Source organism: Colletotrichum karsti, assembly GCF_011947395.1.
Source record: "Colletotrichum karsti strain CkLH20 chromosome Unknown Scaffold60, whole genome shotgun sequence".
In the NCBI taxonomy this organism is placed as follows: domain Eukaryota; kingdom Fungi; phylum Ascomycota; class Sordariomycetes; order Glomerellales; family Glomerellaceae; genus Colletotrichum; species Colletotrichum karsti.
The window spans coordinates 18,391-35,819 of record NW_024065960.1 but is presented as its reverse complement, the minus strand read 5'-3'; the positions used below and the strand labels follow the sequence as shown (position 1 = coordinate 35,819).

The 17,429-nt window shown below is 54.2% G+C and overlaps 3 protein-coding genes across 3 annotated transcripts; 1 reads left to right on the top strand and 2 right to left on the bottom strand.

The window, feature by feature from the left end:
• Positions 1-4,772: 4,772 nt before the first annotated feature.
• Positions 4,773-5,642, bottom strand: CkaCkLH20_12480 (proteasome A-type and B-type; the record flags this gene model as incomplete). The annotated part of the gene is made up of 2 exons (XM_038895193.1): positions 4,773-5,460; positions 5,536-5,642. The coding sequence occupies 2 exons, from the start codon at positions 5,640-5,642 to the stop codon at positions 4,773-4,775; spliced, it is 795 nt and encodes a 264-aa protein (XP_038739461.1).
• Positions 5,643-6,199: 557 nt separating this feature from the next.
• CkaCkLH20_12479 (phosphatidylinositol 3) lies at positions 6,200-12,268 on the top strand (the record flags this gene model as incomplete). The annotated part of the gene is made up of 6 exons (XM_038895192.1): positions 6,200-6,376; positions 6,457-8,061; positions 8,112-9,817; positions 9,866-10,691; positions 10,737-11,024; positions 11,075-12,268. The coding sequence occupies 6 exons, from the start codon at positions 6,200-6,202 to the stop codon at positions 12,266-12,268; spliced, it is 5,796 nt and encodes a 1,931-aa protein (XP_038739460.1).
• A 624-nt stretch (positions 12,269-12,892) lies between these two features.
• On the bottom strand, positions 12,893-15,402 carry CkaCkLH20_12478 (cation diffusion facilitator 10; the record flags this gene model as incomplete). Its single annotated transcript, XM_038895191.1, has 6 exons — positions 12,893-13,137; positions 13,447-13,652; positions 13,762-13,860; positions 13,936-14,049; positions 14,141-14,791; positions 14,966-15,402. The coding sequence occupies 6 exons, from the start codon at positions 15,400-15,402 to the stop codon at positions 12,893-12,895; spliced, it is 1,752 nt and encodes a 583-aa protein (XP_038739459.1).
• Positions 15,403-17,429: the final 2,027 nt, after the last annotated feature.

The following is a 17,429-nucleotide window of genomic DNA, read 5'->3' as shown; positions in this document are numbered from 1 at the left end:
ATCGATTCCACTCGTGTCACGTCTGTCGGGCGGGCCAAAGTTGGAAAATCGGTCTGGGTTTCCACTGTAAGCACACAACAACGGTGAGGTTGGTCAATGATACCGGAACTGGACAGCCAGCAGCGTAAGTACCTTCCATCGTGTAGGTACGTGTAGATAGATACCCCACAGCTTGCCCCACGATCCAAGAAATTCGCAGGAACAAGATTCAGAATCACGAATCGAGAATCTGCCATCATTGTTGTTGCCTCTAGAATGTAGTATTTTCATCTTGTGTGATCCTGATGTGCCGCCGAGATCAAGGATCCAAGTACATATCGGCACCTTAGACATAGGTATCTACAAATACAATGCATTGGTGCCGGTCCGGGTGTTGGTGTCAGTCGAGGAACAGATGCTAATTGGGAGCGGCGTTTTCTCCGCCTCGTCTCTGATTCGGCTTTTGACTAGGTTTTTTCTGCGTAATAACTTGTAATGTTTCGACTCTTGCCCTGTTTTGTGTGTTTTCCGGACTGTTTCCAGCCTGTCTTGTCTTGTCTTGTCTTGCCTTGCCTTGCCCTACCCTGCGGATTGTCTTGCCTGCCCGCGCGCCGCCTCCGCCTCACCTTAAGGTTCCTAGAACTGCTCTCCACTGTCTTCCTTGCTCTGGTCCACCTCAGTTGAGGTGGAATGAAAGTTATTCCAACTGCCAAATGGTTAGTGTTTTTGCCCGGAGGAACCTTCAAGTATCGATCCACGTACCGGCGACGTATCGACCAAACCTTGGGAAGTACCTGACCAGTCCCCGTCCGCCGTCACCCCGCCGTACCTGACTCCCTGCTCCGTCTCCCCGAAATCTTTGCAACAACCACCTTCCTTACCTTGCCCTTCGTCAAGCATCATTGGACCCTGGTTACACCGAAATGTTGACGACGTCTCAACATGGGATTCTCCAAACTTTTCGATTTTTTTCTCCCCCCTGCTATTGTCCACCAAAGTCCCCATCATCTTAGGTAGCGTTCAACCTTCTTCTTTTTTTTTCCCCTTCCCTCCCTCCCATGCTGTCCAAGCTAGATCCCTTCTCCGAGGCCCCTCGATGAATCTAATCCCATAATGGCATTTCTTTCCTCACTACTTCAGTAGGTACCTCAGAACCGCTCGCCATATCGAATGCCTGTGGCAAACTTCTTGTCTCAACTCCGGCGAGCATCTCCTCGGCTACCAAAGAGTGTCTCCCGAGCCTCCAGAGAACCCCTGTTCCTGACAATCGCGCAAGTCACAAACATCCATCCATCAGGACCCTGACAGCCTGACAAAAAAGTCATCCGTCCACCGCAATCACTGGGTCCAATGAACGCCGTCGACTCCGAGGTGCACACCTCGACTTGCGACGCCCGGAACGTTTTCTCCGGCCCAGGTACGGCGTCTGCAGGAACTGCATAGCATTTTTGACAGATCCGACGAAGTACCAATCAGTATCTGAAATGCTGCGTTTCCATGGCTTACCGAAATCGCTATTAATATTGTTTTATTTTCCCACACATTGGACCAGGTTGGTAGTGAAATCAAGTCAACCGGCAGCCGGCCTAGCCAAGCAGACGAAGTTTACCACCGTTGCATACCCTATCCGTACGCACATCGCCGGCTTGTCGGTCGGCCAATTCGCCACATTGACCAAGGAATTCCACCTTGACCGGCGCCGATCATAACCCCTTTGCGGCCCGAGATCTTCGTCGCATGTGGCACACATCCTTCAAGACTCGTCACTACCTGCATCTGCTGCACCGCTTCCGCATCATGATGATCTGGGGGTGAGATCATGGTTGGAAATCCGGCCAGCCCCATGTCGCTCAAATCCCAGCACAGGCACAGGGTCCTCGACGCAGCATCCCACCCCTCCAACCACCACACTATTACCACACAACCTGCACGCCCGCCAAGATTTAGTGTGATCCGGATATCTACGACAACCTCCATGGGGGCCAAGGACGAGTTTTGTCAGCTGCGCGGCCCAACACTCGGAAAACACTCCGCAGCGGCAAACATTTTGAACTCTCCAGTTGGACCTTTGGCCAGCCAACCCAGCGACACGAAAGACGATGGTCAATACAATGTCCATTGCTCACCACAACATCGCGTAGCAACTTAGTCACATGATGAGAACCAGCATAACGACATGAGGCCATCGCATTATGCCTGATTATCGTGGTATCTTCCTCCGTTGTTGGATGAATAACAAACGTCGATGACCCCTTCGCACAGTAGCTACTGCACTCTAATGTGCACTACGACAGCGAAGCTGAGAACCGACAGAAGGCCATGAAAGTATGTATGCAGAATATCGTCGGATTACCTCCGGATTACCCAGCCTCACCCCAGCTTGATATATTCCACTACTAAACAGAACATGACGAAACAACTCAGACTTCTACAGTGATAGTAGACTTCAAACTATAAGACGGCGTTCGACAAAGGAATTGTGCTTTCAACACTCCCCTAGTCAACATAGGCGCTTGCCTATTTACGACGTTTCTTACCCGAATCCTGCGAGTCTGCAGAAGTGGACATTCGATCAATGTTTGAATAGAACGGAGACGAGCATCTGAAAACATTGTTTCTGCCTTCTCGCATCTCAACCCATATTCTGCCTAGTGCAAGACTTTGCGCGGCATTGATCTTCTTCAAGTCTCGGTATCAGTATGGCAAGCTGCACATGGCCGTCTCAAGAATCCGCGCGTGCTGATAATAGTTTGACAGCTTCACGCCCACTTCCATCTGGCAGGACCTCGGTGGCAACATACCACAGTTCTCCTCTGGAATTCTTCGCAATATCCCCGCCGGCGGCGAAAAGCGCCATAGCTGTTGCTGAAAACTCGAGACGAAGGTACTCGATTACTACCGATTATCTACATATACCTCAGCAATGCAGCTGTGCCTTAGCCTCCAAATCCTTGTCGAGACAAGCCACATCAGATGCAGCCCCAGCCACGTCTGACCACACCGCGCAATGATTCTCTGCAAATCTCATGCACATCTGACGATGATTTTCGATCGGCCAATTTGGGTTTCCATTCACTCTTCGAAACTCGATGGCTACGTAAGCCTCGAAAGTACTGAGGTGTCGGGGGGCGAATCCCCTGATCTGCCGGCGGTCACCACAAACTACCTTACTCCGTGCCCGTCATGTCGGCATCATCCTCGCTTCCGGCGTCCACCGGTAATAGCTCTGTATTCGGGCGGAGGAAGAAGCCGTGCATACTGGCTCACGCACTGATCACGTACCGACTCGCAGCAATTGGGCCGACGGTGCCATGCCTGCCAACCGTCGCAACAGGGGGTTCAGCTCGTCAGGGCCATCCTGTGTCTTCGTCCCGTCGCCGCCACGAGTGGCAAACAGACCAACTGTTTCAATTACTGCCGAAAGATACGGCGGTGCAGTGGCTTCACGGGTTCGGAGAGGAAATTTCGATGAAGATCCCCCTCCGGAAATGCGTTCTAGATAGGTAGAGCCACAAGCTTATACTAGCTCACAAACTAGTTTGACTTGACGTTAGCTGTCAGCTGGCCTTCTCTACTCCGGGTGCCTGGAGCGACATGCAGCATGTAACTTTGGGTCGCGCGTTTGTGGCAACTAGTGCAGAACTGTACGCATGTCGCGGAGGCCGTCCCGAAGCCATATGTCAGATTCCCATCGGATAAAACGTCAGGTTGAGTAAACTCGCGTATCCTCGTTCAGGCTTCCAATCAGCCTTGAGCATAGAGCTCCGTTGGACGGAAGCTCCGTTATTGGACAATCCGATCAGCCTCGTCTATCAGATGTGTCTTGATTCCCGCGACGGGCGTTCGCGTGCCAGTCGTCCTCGGCACAGGGCCTTGACGTGATTCCGGCGAGACCGTTGGCCGTTGGCCGTTGCCGTGTGGCAATGTGGTATATTGAAGTCGCTCAGCTGACTATCATTGGCTGTCTGGAGCGCCGGTACCGAGATATCTCGCCTCGGTCAGGCGCCCTGCAAGGCGAACATCACCACGTCAACGGTCTGAGCCGAGACCGCAGACGGGAGCGCCCATTCGTCCGTGACCCAAGAAGCTCGCTTGCTCGGGACAGCCCGTAATCTGACAGGAACGGCGGCCACAACCAATAAAGTCTGGATTTCACAATGCCGGGCTCTGGTTGCGGTTCTAGTGCATATCAGGCCCATCTACCTCTGCAAGGGGGAAAAAGGAGTCTGGGCGGCGCTCGCCCGTGGGAACGGCCAGGCTGTGACGAGATTGACTGCCAAAAATGGATACATGTGCGAGGAGGATCCTCTTGGGCGCACACGCAACGGCTCGCTACCGTAGTCGTGGGCAATGCTTCTCGCGGGTCGAAGGTCAACCGAAGTCAAGGTTCTCGGGGACGCAGCGGTTTATGCTGCGTACCTTCCGTATTCGTACTCGTCTCTATCAGCTTGGATATGCCGCGGGATTGCGTGAACCACATGCACTGCACGAGCAGACATTGGCTACTCGTTGGCTGTTGGATCACCGGATAACACGAAGCCGTCCCGAAGCGAGCTCTCGTCGATGCCAGCGGATTCGGGATAGAGATATGCCATTCCATTGCCGCAAAAACATGATCTTCAGGGGTTCTGCCGCATTTATCACAACGACGACCGTTATCTCCTGCTCAGTTGACCGCACACAGAAAGATTGGTTCGTGATAGATGTTGGGTCAGCTAAACCGGTGCCTCGTTAAAATTGCTACATGCCTTGTATTGTACAACGCCTCTAATCGCGAGACCGTCCAGACAACCTTAGTCCTTCTTCAAAGGCAGGAGAATCTCCTCAACACCGTTCTTGGTGATAACCATCATCTGCAGGTGGTCACCGACCTCAATGTGTCTCTCGACAGCCCCGTCAAACGCATCCTTGACCAGGATCTCGGCCTCCTTGCGCTCCAAGGGAACGCGGGGGCGCTCCTGCAGTGCGTGGCCGACACCGCTGCCCGGCACGTACTGGTTCTTGAAGTTGACCTGGTTGTCGAGGAAGGGGGTGATCAAACTGGCGGCAGCACCACCAGCACGGCTCTGCTCTCTCTCGTAGCTGCCGACGGGGTCGTATGAGAAGACGGCACCGACGCCGTCTTCGTCCAGGCCGCCGAGGATGGCGTAGACGTAGTAGGGGAAGAAGCGCTTCTGGTAGAGGATGGTAGACAGACGCTTCGCGCAGGCGGTGACGCTCATGGGCTTGCCGTGGCGGTAGCGGTAGATCTTGCAGATAGTGTCGAGGCGGTCCTTGAGGGCCTCGCCGTCGGCAGCGAAACCGACCACTGAGAGGAGGATGGTGGCGTCTTCTTGTGATGAAGTCGTACCGCCGATCTTGAAGACCTTCGGGGTGTATCTGGAGTTGATGCTGTAGCCGGAGGTGCTACGGGTGTCGCCGGCCATGATGGCGAAGTCGGCGCCGGCGATGGCCAGGGTCGAACCGCCATTGTCGGTGTACCTATCCGCAGAGGGGTCAGTCATTGCTACATCGATTTGGCCCACACCAGCAGCCAGCGATGAATGGACTTCTTACGGGTTGAAGCGGTGCTCTCTGAACTCGCCGTTGGCGCTCTTGGGGGCATCGGAGAAGGAGTAGTTGGGCCCGTTCATAAGGGGATTTTGGCTGAACATGGCAGCCATCTTTGCGGTGTTATCGTGAGAAGGAAAGAGGTATCGTCAAAGTTCGTAAAGGTGATTCGTTTTTTTCTTCGTGGGGAGGCTCCCGTGGATGGGCGTTCGATTCGTTTGTTGGATGCGGGGATGTCGTTGCTCTGATGGAGATCAAGGCTACGACGACGATGATGATTGAGGTTCGGTCCCGGTGCTTGGAGCACGCGTCAAGCTGGCAGCCTTGCCAGCTGGGAAGGTGGGCATGTGCAGGGGTAGCTACCTGCCTTGATGACTAAGAAAGGTAAGGTGGGAGGTGAGTTGGCAGCTGAAGGGTGCCGCAGGTAGGGGAGGTGCGTGCAGGGATGAGTGGCTTTCAGATGAACGGGAAATTTGGGGGGAATTGCTCTACCTAGAGAGGCACGTTAGAGGGACCATCGTCACCGCGCAGCTGCAGCCCAATCGTACTTCTAAAATACCTTATTGTTACTACGGAGATGCTTCACTAAATTAACAAAATCGACAAGTTCTTCAAGGGACATCGACGGAACGCACTCTTTCAAGGGTCTTAGACCCTCCAAACCCTCAACATGACCCGCGACATTCGGCAGCGGGCGCTGGAGAAGATCGCGTCGCTGTCTGCCGCAAGCTCCAAAACATCCTTCGATCGCTCCGATCTTGACCGACTGTGCAAGGCCACTCAACCGCGGGGAGTCAATGGATATTCGGCTAAGCCAGCTCCCACGGGTTTGGGTAGACAACCCATGGTACTGCTGCTTTTCATTGCCCCTTTCTAGATGTCTGCCATTGAAGCAATGTCCAGCTGACATGTGCCCCTATTCCGCAGACTATCCGTGAATTCGAGGTCCTGTTGTCGCTATGCAAGGCCGCTCCTGCTATCCAGACCAGCCAGAGCGCCCAGAAGCTCGTTCATCAACTGATCCCGTACATCCTCGAAGCGCATATTCAGGTCTTTTCACCGTCGCCCTTCTTCCGGAAAATTGAGCCCTCGCCAACCGAGGCGCTTGCGTTCCACGTCACGGCCGCGCTGCTCTCCCTCGGCTCTCACTACGATGACTTGCACGAGTTGGTTTCGGACAATATTTGGGCCTTTGTGAACGCCTGCGACCACGTGGCAGACCGCGTCGTGCCTCCTGGAGCGGACGACGAGGACCCGAACTTGGAGGACGCCATCAGGACAGCCACCATTGCTGTGTCTCTGCTGGGATTCCTCGATGCTGCTTCGGCGCAGGCGGATTTCTGGAGAGCTGGCGGAAGATACTCTCTTATCACCCGGTTCAGGGACATTTTGTCGCAGCCGTTTTTGACTGCCGTTGAAACGGCCTTTTCGACCATCAGGAACTCGCCGGCTACAGACCGGCATGCGAGAGAATGGAAGAGGTACCTGCGCCACTACTCTGCTGCCGGAAGGCCCCTGGGAGCTATTCTTTTGCAAAGGAGCTTTATGTGGCTGGTGGTATCTGGCACTTCGCTGCTCGTCACCGACCCGTCCCTCTTGCGTGGCACCCATATCCTTGACTTGCTCATGTCAGGAGATGGTGCGTACAGGCCTGGCTCTCCTCGTAGCCCCGATGCCGACTTTAGGTCCCTCGATATGTACACTGCCATCGCCATGGAGCAGATGAACTATCTGGAAGCCACCGCTGACTATATTCAACTTGGGTCCTCGTGGCAACAGAGACTTTCCTTCGCCGTTAAGTCAGCCACGCTCATCAGCTACCTCAACTGCGCGCTTATCAACGAAGAGGCAGCTGACGTCGACAATCTAATCGGGTGGTTAGAGGAAACTCTCGCAGATCCCCTTCAGATGGCGGACGAGACGTTGGCGGCTACCGTCCTGAGGTCTCTTGCTTTGGTCTGCAGGATCTCCCGGGGCTATGCTGCGACCGCAAGCAGGCTTCTGCCACGATTCATTGTTCAGAGCGCACCTCATGCTCGCACTGTTGCTGTCGCTTCCAAGAGTTTGGCATTCGTTTTGCAGATGCTCTCCCCAGATGCTGTAATCACGACCCTCTACACGCTTGGCAATGTCTTGAGCCCTGGTTCTGATAGATCTATGGCCAACGGCACCAATGGCGACCTTGGTCTGGATGGAGCCAACGCTCTCTACCCCAACCGCCACTCAACGGGTAGCAGCATCTCTCTTGCGATCACCGGTGAGGAAGAAACTGCCATGGTGTACGGGAATGTGGTTCAGGCAATTTGCGGAATTGCTACTGCTTGCAATGATGAAAAGATCACCGCTCTGGCGCAGTCAATGTTGCTACAAAAGATTGACAAGGTTAACAGCAATGTCGATGCCCAAATCATTAGCGGTGCCGCGGCTCTCGCGTTGAAGGGCGGGCAGCTCGAGTTTCGGTCGTTGCTGAAGGTTTTCTCCAGGATCTGCCACCTCGGGGTTGTTGATCACAAGGATTTCCTTCTGGTTGCTGTAAGTTCGCCCACGCACTGGATGTTCCAGGTTTGCTGACCTCTCCGTAGGTGATGAAAGCACGAACTTACATATCAGCAAACCTGTACAAAGACTCGCCTCTGTACGAGATTTACTGGGAACATCTGCTTGAGAGCATCATCTCTATGGGCGATGTTCATCAGTCCAACCATACGAAGGAGGCTGACGTCCAGTTGGCTGCTCGAGAGATTGCGGAACTGCTGCACCCGCTAGCTGTCCTGATGTCTACCAACGACCTGGCATTCAACTCCATCACTGATGATGAGTCGCACTCCATGATCAGAGATGCATGGTTCAACATTGTTGTCCATGGATTCACCACGCAAACGGACACGGGCAAGAGATACCTGAACGAGCTGCGGGTTATGGCTGTCCACTCACCCCCACTCGTTGCGGAACAACGTGGGGAGCAGATTGAAAGTGATATCGAGCTTAACACCGTCTTACGCCGCGGCATGAGCAACGATAGAGAGACTACGCAGAAGAGACAATTGACCGAGCTGATCCCAAACAAGGCCACGGAGATTAAGGGGTTAAGTTACCGAAAGGTCATCTTCCTGCAAGCAGCCTACTTGGTCGAGAGCCTCCGCGCCGATGCTGGCGATTGCACCCAGGCTCTCTCCTACTTTTTGGAACCCAGCATGCGCAAGGGAGAAGTAAGCGGTACCATGGAGGGCATCGCTGCAGCCGTGGTCGACAAGTACCTGCGCAAAACACTTGGCGGTACTGATGCTACTTTCTCCGCGCAATACGCAGCCAGCCAGCTGGTATCAATCTTCTGCGGCTGCTGTCATCGCATTGAGCGTGTTCAGCAGGCTGCTTTCACTTGTGCCGACCGCATCATCAACCAGGTCCCATCAGCTTTGTGTCACAGATCGTCTCTGTTTGCTCTCCTTGAGCTTCTCTCGCTGATGTGGTCAAGCTGTTTAGAAGCGGAGACTGATCTATACGCACCACGATCCAAGTTTACTTCGACCCTTGGAGACGTGTCTGTTGAGCTGTCGGACGACTACAACTTTCGCCGCCATACTCTGGATGTGCTTAACCGCAAGGCAAAACAATGGGTTTCTAGTGTAATCAGCCTGGCCCCTCTTGATGTCAAGGGTCTTCTCCAGACATACCTGTCGGAGTTCGACGATGAAGGTGCTTATGGCCACATCTCTCTGGGCCGCTCTTTTGCCATCGAGCTCGGCTCTCTCATGCCGTCGACAGATCAAAGACTACAATCTCTTGATCGCGTTGGGGACTGTAACATCAACACTGGCTCCGACTTTGTGGCCCAATACACGACTCGCCAGGAGTACCGATACGGCGAGACACTGCCAGACCGCGGCAACGAGCTGGTGAGCTTTATGCATTTGAATCGTAGGGCGTCTTTCTTGCAGTCATCGGTCTCGTCCGCTAGCGAAAGCGCCAACGCTGCGACCGCACTGGCACACGTCGAGGCACGTATCAAGAGCAAGAAAACTACGGCCCTCAACGAGGTCCGCGACATTTTGCGCCGCGCTGCGGCCTTGCTTTGCCGCAGTGACCGCGATGAGTCCGCTGTTGCGCACCACCTCGTCAGCATTCCTTTCGCCATGTTCACGAAGCAGTCCATCAAGCTTGGTGTTTCCTTGTGGCTAGGAGTTATTAATGAGAACCCGCGCCTTGAGCCGAGACTTCTCACAGAGATTGCTCAGCAGTGGGAGGTGACCATTCACAAGGGGCTTGGCCTCTTCAGCAAGTCAATGTCGTAAGTAGCTCCTGCGCATGATTCCAGCTCTACCTAACACCACCACAGGCACCCTGACCCATTCTTCCTCAAAGAAGAATTCGCGCCCAGTGACCTGGAAGCTCTAGCCAAGCGCAAGCAACAGGTGCACAATTTGCTGTCTCCGCACATGCGTCTGCTACAGTTCTTTGGAAGCCACTTCAATGCAACCCGCCTAGGTAGTCCGGATGTTCAGAGGATCTTCCTGCGCGTTCTCGATGTTACCCTGGATGCCGTGCGAACGTCGACGCCTCATCCGATGGCTCGAGAACTGAGGTTTCAAATCGTGTTGTTCGGACTGAAGGTTCTGCATGTTTGCACCACCATCGGAGCAATCGCCCAGTGGCGACTCAAAGAAAAGATCCTATCGGCAGCCCTCAGTTGGTTCAGGTTCGCGCCACGGTGGTCTTTCGGCAGCAACATTTTGCAACTCAAGACGGAGCTTCGTCTACTGACCGATATTGTGGCCGCGCTTAAGAATGTGTCTTTCATCGGTTCCCATGGCGTTGACAGTATCAAGTCTCTGCAGGCCAAGGAGCAGCTTCTCGTGTTGCTCTTGGAAAGTGAACTGAATCGATTGGCTGTGTGGGTGCATCCGCTCGGCGAGGCTGGCAAGCCATCGGCATCGACTACCAAGGCTGCTATTGAGACTGCTCTGTCTCCTCTTATCAGGGTTGCGTGGGCTGAGGACCCTTCCATTGCCATTGAGCTTGTCACTCGATTCCCTTACCCTCGTGTCCAGCGCGAGGTGAGATGGTTGCTCATCAACTTCCCTCAGAAGGCCATTTCTGAACCTGAGGGCTTGCCAATTCTATTGGGCGGCTCCCTTCCGAGCGACGTGAGCTTCCAGTTGAAGGTAAGTACCGAACTGTCACTGTGTCTTCGCCGCTAATTGTCGCAGTATTTGTTGTTCTGGTCGCCGGTGAACCCCATCACAGCTGCAACATACTTCCTTCCCGCCTATCGGAACCATCCGTTCCTTATTCAATATGCCATGAGGGCGCTAGAAAGCCACTCGAGCGATGTCACCTTCTTCTACGTTCCGCAAATCGTCCAGACCCTGCGATACGACGCATTGGGCTACGTTGAACGGTACATCCTAGAAACCGCACAGTTCTCGCAATTGTTCGCCCATCAAATTATCTGGAACATGAAGGCCAACGCCTACAAGGATGACGACGCGACAATCGTGAGTTACCTGCAGTCGATAGTTCAAAGACAGCGCTAACCATCTGAAAGCCCGACGCTATCAAGCCCACGCTTGACAAGGTTATGGAGAAAATGGTCTCGAGCTTCTCTGAAGTTGACAAGACCTTTTACGAGCGCGAGTTTGCTTTCTTTGACGAGGTCACAGGCATCTCGGGTAAGTTGAAGCCCTACGTCGGTAGGCCGAAGCCGGAGAAGGCGCAGAAGATTGAGGAGGAGCTACGCAAGATCAAGGTCGAAGTTGGTGTTTACCTCCCGAGTAACCCCGACGGTGTCGTCATCGGTATCGATCGAAAGTCAGGCAAGCCTTTGCAGAGTCACGCAAAGGCGCCGTATATGGCCACCTTCCGCATCAAAAAGGCCAAGGGTGGCCTTGAAGAAGTCAACGAGATGCTGGAGGAGGTGCACAAGAAGGATCAGCAGCCATCTGAGGCCACTATCGAGGTGTGGCAATCCGCCATTTTCAAAGTCGGCGACGACTGCAGACAGGACGTTCTTGCACTGCAGATGATTGCCGCCTTCCGAGGCATCTTCCACAACGTTGGTCTGGATGTATATGTAAACCCGTATCGTGTTACGGCGACAGCTCCCGGTTGCGGTGTCATCGACGTCCTGCCCAACTCTGTTTCTCGCGACATGCTGGGGCGAGAGGCCGTCAACGGTCTCTACGACTACTTCATTTCCAAGTATGGGAACGAGGACTCCCTTCGCTTCCAGCAGGCGCGCAGCAACTTCGTCAAGAGTATGGCGGCCTACTCCATCATCTCGTTCCTCCTGCAGTTCAAGGACAGACACAACGGCAACATCATGATCGACGACGCTGGCCACATCCTGCACATCGACTTCGGCTTCTGCTTCGATATCGCGCCCGGTGGCATCAAGTTTGAGCGCGCGCCGTTCAAGTTGACGACGGAGATGTTGGCGGTCATGGGCGGCAGCCCTCACCACCAGTCCTTCAAGTGGTTCGAGGAACTGTGCGTCAAGGCATTCCTCGCATCACGACAGCATTGCGAGAAGCTCAGCCAGATCGTGCTGTTGATGATGGACTCTGGTCTGCCGTGCTTCAAGCCCGAGAGTGTGCAGCACTTCAAGGAGCGTTTCGTACTGGAGCGCAGCGAGCGCGAGGCGGCAGACTTCGTCAAGGACTTGATCCGCAGGAGTGCCAACAGCTACTCGACGGGCGTTTACGACCAGTTCCAGCTCCTGACCAACGGCATCCCGTACTGAGGAACGCAAAAGGCGAGACTGTGGGCTGCGCTTTTGTACAACTTACGGTACCCCCCGTTGGCATTGTATGCTGCCTTTCTTTCGCTCGGTGTTTCCAGATACTGTTACAGTCCCGCACTTGTGGCGGTTTCTATGTCTTCTCTTCAATCCTACACTGCTATTGTACAACGGACAATGTGCGCCACTACCGCACCGCTAGCCCAGCGCACACACGCTGATAATAAGACCCTCCTTCCTTCCGTGGAGATTTGTTTTGTTTTCGCCTGCGCCTCTCCTGATTCGTGTTGTGAAACTTGTGCCCAGGGTGTAAGCCAGATAGAAACCCGAGTTAAAAAACCGAAATGTAACCCCCTCGCTTGAGAATATGCAAGATCCACCCAAATGCTGCCCCTTTTTTGTGTTTTACATGATCCAGCCTCTTACCACTTTTTTTTCCCTTCTCTTTCTCTGGTTGAGTTGTTTTACCTTTTAAACTCCCGGTGCTGCTGCCTCCACTCTTCCGTCCTCGTCATCCTCTCCCGCCCCCCCCCGTCCCCGAGATGATCTGCAGTGAAATTGTCCGATACAAACCGAACGACAATGCCCACAGCTGCTGGCTGGCTGTGATTGTTGAGTACATGACAATTATTGAGTAATGTGCGTGTCGACGTTGTAAGTCGCATAGTCCACGTGCACGAAGGCGCGGTCGACGATGGGCACCGATTCGAGGAAGTACGTCAGCACCTCGCTGAGGTCGTGGCTGTCCTTGAGAGGCATGTTGGCAGAGAGAACGATGTCGACCTCGACGAAGAGCTTGTCGCCAGCGTGATAGGCGCGCAGATTTTGGATCTGCTTGATGGATGTGGCGAAGCGCATGGTGAGGTAAAGCACTATTTGAGTCGACAGGTCAGTTCCTCAGTCTTCAAATTGCATTTTCTTCAGGGCTCGGTGTTCCAAGCCCAGTGAGCAGGCTGCGGCTACCGCCCACATATCCGAGATCTCCAGATGCGGCAGCGGGCAGTCGCAAGGGAAAGCGCGTGAATGGGAAAATAAATCAAGCAAAAAATAAGAGTACGATGACATGGGTGCAGAATAACAGGGTCCAATTATAGCAACTGTGGGGAGACGAAACGGTAGGGGTGATGAAGCTAGGGGGGTTATGCAGGGAAGTGTGAAGGAAAAAGATAGGGAATACGCACGGAGGTTTCTCTCATCCGAAGTCGCCGAGAAGCCCGTCAGGTTTCGAACATGATGCGCCGAGGTCTGGCTCCAATTGACAATCACGACAAAGGAGAGCAAGAGACCGCCGAGAGCGTCGAGCCACCAGATCTTGGCGTAGAAGCCGACGATTGGGAAAAGGATGGAGCCGGTGTTGAAGATGACATCCGTCATTGCATCGTCCGCCCTGCACAAAAGTGTTAGCTACCCCGGTTCTCTCATGTGTCGATCAGGAGGCGGCAACGCAAACGGCGTTGCGACGAATGAGGGGGCGACGGGAGAGCACTGCAACTTACAAGGCTCGAACACTGGAGTTCTTGATGAGACGGCACCACAGCCAGCACAGGCCCTTGATGACGACGGTTCCGACCATGATGGCAATGGCCGGAATGCCTCTGTTGTTGACCCGGTAAGCGACTGCACGATGATGGAGACAAACTGGAGAAGAGTAGCAACGGGATGCGACTTACAGCTGGATGATTTCGTGTTCAGGAGACATGAGGCGCTGGATGGCCTCGAGGGCGACCTGGCAGAACGAGGTGACCATGACGATGGAGAAGACCAAAACGCCAAGAGGCTCGAGACTGTAGCGAGTCAGCGTGCGGCCCCGGAATGTAACGCGGAGGCGAACACAGAACAAAAACAAAGGGAATCATGAGAGATTATGAGACTTACCGCTGTCTACCAACGGGGTAAGAGTGTTGATCATTTTGACTGGCGGCGATGAGCCTGGTTGTTGTCCACACAATGGCGGTGCTGAGGAAATCGAGGACGGCATCGACCAAACTGGCGAGAACGGAGACGGACGGGACGGAGAAGACGACAATGATCTTTCCCAGCAACAAGAAGCCGTTGGCGATGAAGTTGACCCAGATAGCAAGAGTGACGATGGGGTCGCTGCTGTCGATATCGCCGTCCTCGAGCCAGGGGATTTCGGGCTTAGGAGCGTCGGGGTCTTCGGCTAAACCTTCCTCCTCGTCGTGGCCGTTAAGCGTCAGGAGTGGGGTGGACTCGGTGGGCCGAAAAATGTCCTTGGGCGTGCGTTTTACCTTTTGCTGAATGCTGTTTGCCGAACTGCTATGCTCCGTGCTGCTGTTTGGGACCGAAGCAGTGCTGCCATAGCCGGGGCCGCCGCGCGAGGGAGGAGAGGTAGGAGTTGGCGATTCTTCGGTGATTGTTTGGGGCACGTCAACCGGGCGGTAGGCTGAGGCGTCCAGAGCTTGGTGATACTCGTTGAGTAGGTCGTGGGGCACCGATGAGTCCAGGAGCTGGTCGATGAAGAGGTACATGCGAATGAGGTCGTTGTTTCTCTCGTAGTACTCGCGTCTTGAACAATTGGTACTCTCGTCAGCTTTACGGGTCCCGACTGTGTTTCGATGTCTTGGAAATCGCTCTCGGTGGAATGATTGCTGGGTGTCGAAGCAGGCTCAGGGTGGGTGAGGTGGTTTGGGCGGCGCATTGGCAGCGACATGACGCATCATCGCACACACAGCAACTCACATAGGCTTTGACATTTTCTGAAGCTCGGCCTCGGTCTTCCAGTAGCGTTCCCATTGATAGCGTGGATTGCTGTTTCCGATCAGGCGCATACTTCTCATCTGAGGGCCGAAGATGATCTCGCTGAGGCGGCGCTCCTCGGCTGCGGAGCGGCGGTGGTCGTCGTCCGAGTCTCTGTGCAGGAAGCCCAGCAGCGACTGGTTCTCGAGGGCAGCTTCTTCGTCATCGTGGTGGAGGCCAGGGCTCTTCAGCGACTCGCGCAGTGTGGCATTGGATCGATTCCTGATGAGGCTGACGAGGGCGCCATTGCCTCTGGTGACCAAAAGAGAGGGATCGTGGTCCGGGTTGAGAACTGAAGGACGCTTGAATGAGCCGACTCGAGGGCTGCCCGAGGGGTGAGGGTGAGGGTGAGGGTGAGGTTGGTGCTGTGGCGAGCTCATCTTGGCATTTGCGGCCGCGATTGAGTAAGAATGACGGCGGGAACTAGTTGGCGATGGGAAATTGAGTGGATAAGAAGGACAGTACGGACAGAAATGAGAAGGAAGAAGAGAGAAGGAAGGGAGAAAAGAGAAATTCTAGCCGGCGGTGCGGTCGGCGAGGGAGGAAAAGCCAAGATAATTAATAGATGAGATTGATAATCTCGTTGGGGAGACGCGCCGCGATGGTTCAAGATGGGACCCGGAGGGTCTTTTTGGGGTCTGAGAGAGAAGGAGAAACGAGAGCCGAGAGAGGTCCACAGGTGCTGTACTTAGGTAGGTAGTACTTGGTAAGAATGGGAGAGAGCTCGCCTCGCCTAGAGCTGCCTGAAGCTGGCCGGGGATGTGATTCGACGAGATGGAGAACGCTTGGGGATCTCGACGCCACGGGCGTTGGCAGACCCGACTAATGTTGTATCGGAGGAGTGGGCTGCTGGCGTTTTAAGCTGCAGGACCAAGTCGTCTCTCTTTCTCTCTTTCTCTCTCTCTACCAATTTCCATTTCCATTTCCATTCCTTTAAACCACTTCACCTCAACGAACCTTACCTACCTTACTACGGTAGTCAAGGTAACCTTCAGCTACTCCTGATACCACTCTTCACTGCTTCACTGCTACACATCATGCTGGGGGCTCACTCCAAACTCGGGTTCTTGGTCAAGTCCTTGGCTCCATTTCCCGTTTCCCATTCCAGCTGAAGCTCCAAAATATCCCCAGTCCAAGACCCTCTCACTTCATAAATCGCCCCAGTCCCTCACCTCGCGCCAAGTTGCCTTTTAAGCCGGTGTCGGCCCTCCGCAATGTCCACCGATGAATGAGCCTGTGTGTGCATCCATGATCCAATCCGTCCGGCCTCCAGAGACTCAAAAAGAATGTTCGGCAAAGCATCCAACGCCAACATCAGCCGGGTTTGGCGTGCTGTAGCCTATAATAACGCCCCAATCTGCCCATGTGTCTGTCTAATGGTGCCTTGGTGCTGAGCTCAGACTGGGTTGGACCTTTGAGCTGCCTGGTTTTGCGACTTCATCGCATAACTTCCGCCAGCGCCAGTGCCCACACGCTCTTGCTTGGCCTTTCCAAAACCCGGCTGCGATTGCACCGCAAGTTGCTGAGAACGGTCCTCGAACTCGTCACAACCGCCGCCGTGTCTGCAACCTGGAACCTGCCCATCTCAATTCGGAAGTTGAACTGACTAAGTTGTCCGATTTTCGAATACACAAATTCAAAGACGGAAGCTCTACTCGAGCGAGCCAAGATGAGATCAAACAGCAACTGTTTGCTTTCCGGTCCTCTTTTCCCATACCTTTCGTACTTCGTGACACTCTTGGAAGGGGCGCAGCAAGCCGGCAACGACAATCAGCGCTGGATGAGTCTCAAGTGAAAAAACCCGCCGTCTCGACTGTGAACACAGCATAATGTAAGAGCGCCATTGGATACCTAGGATGGGGTAGCACAGCTTGCCTTGCCATTCTCGGGACGACCCCTGCGAAGGGAAGGGAGACCATGCACAATTATTTGTTTCTTTGAACTTGACAAAGCCGGGTTTCCAAGACTAAATGCAACGTCGCAAACACTTGATCAATCTTGTCAACTTCATCCTCGACTCAATCTGCCCCTCGGTCACTATTGGCCTCGTTGTGACTGTCTGTAATTCTTCTTCTGTGACCCCCCTGCCGGCGACCTGCAGAAAGCAGCAGAGCCTCAATTGATCCAGCAACTTTTGGCGAAGTCGTCATCTGCTTGTGCCCCTCCGCCGGCTAAGACTCCCACACACACTGCCAACTCTTCTTCTGCGCAAACACTGCACGGTGACCCGCTTCGGCATTGCTTACTTCTCCGGCTCACATTCGCCACGGAATTCCGAGCCGATCAAGCTTGCGCTACTTCATCGGCCGGAAATCTTGGGACGCGGCTGCTGTTGCGCCCTCCAACTCACGGAGCCGACTGCGAATGGCGTCAATAACATGACGACTCCGTCATATCCATCGTCAAA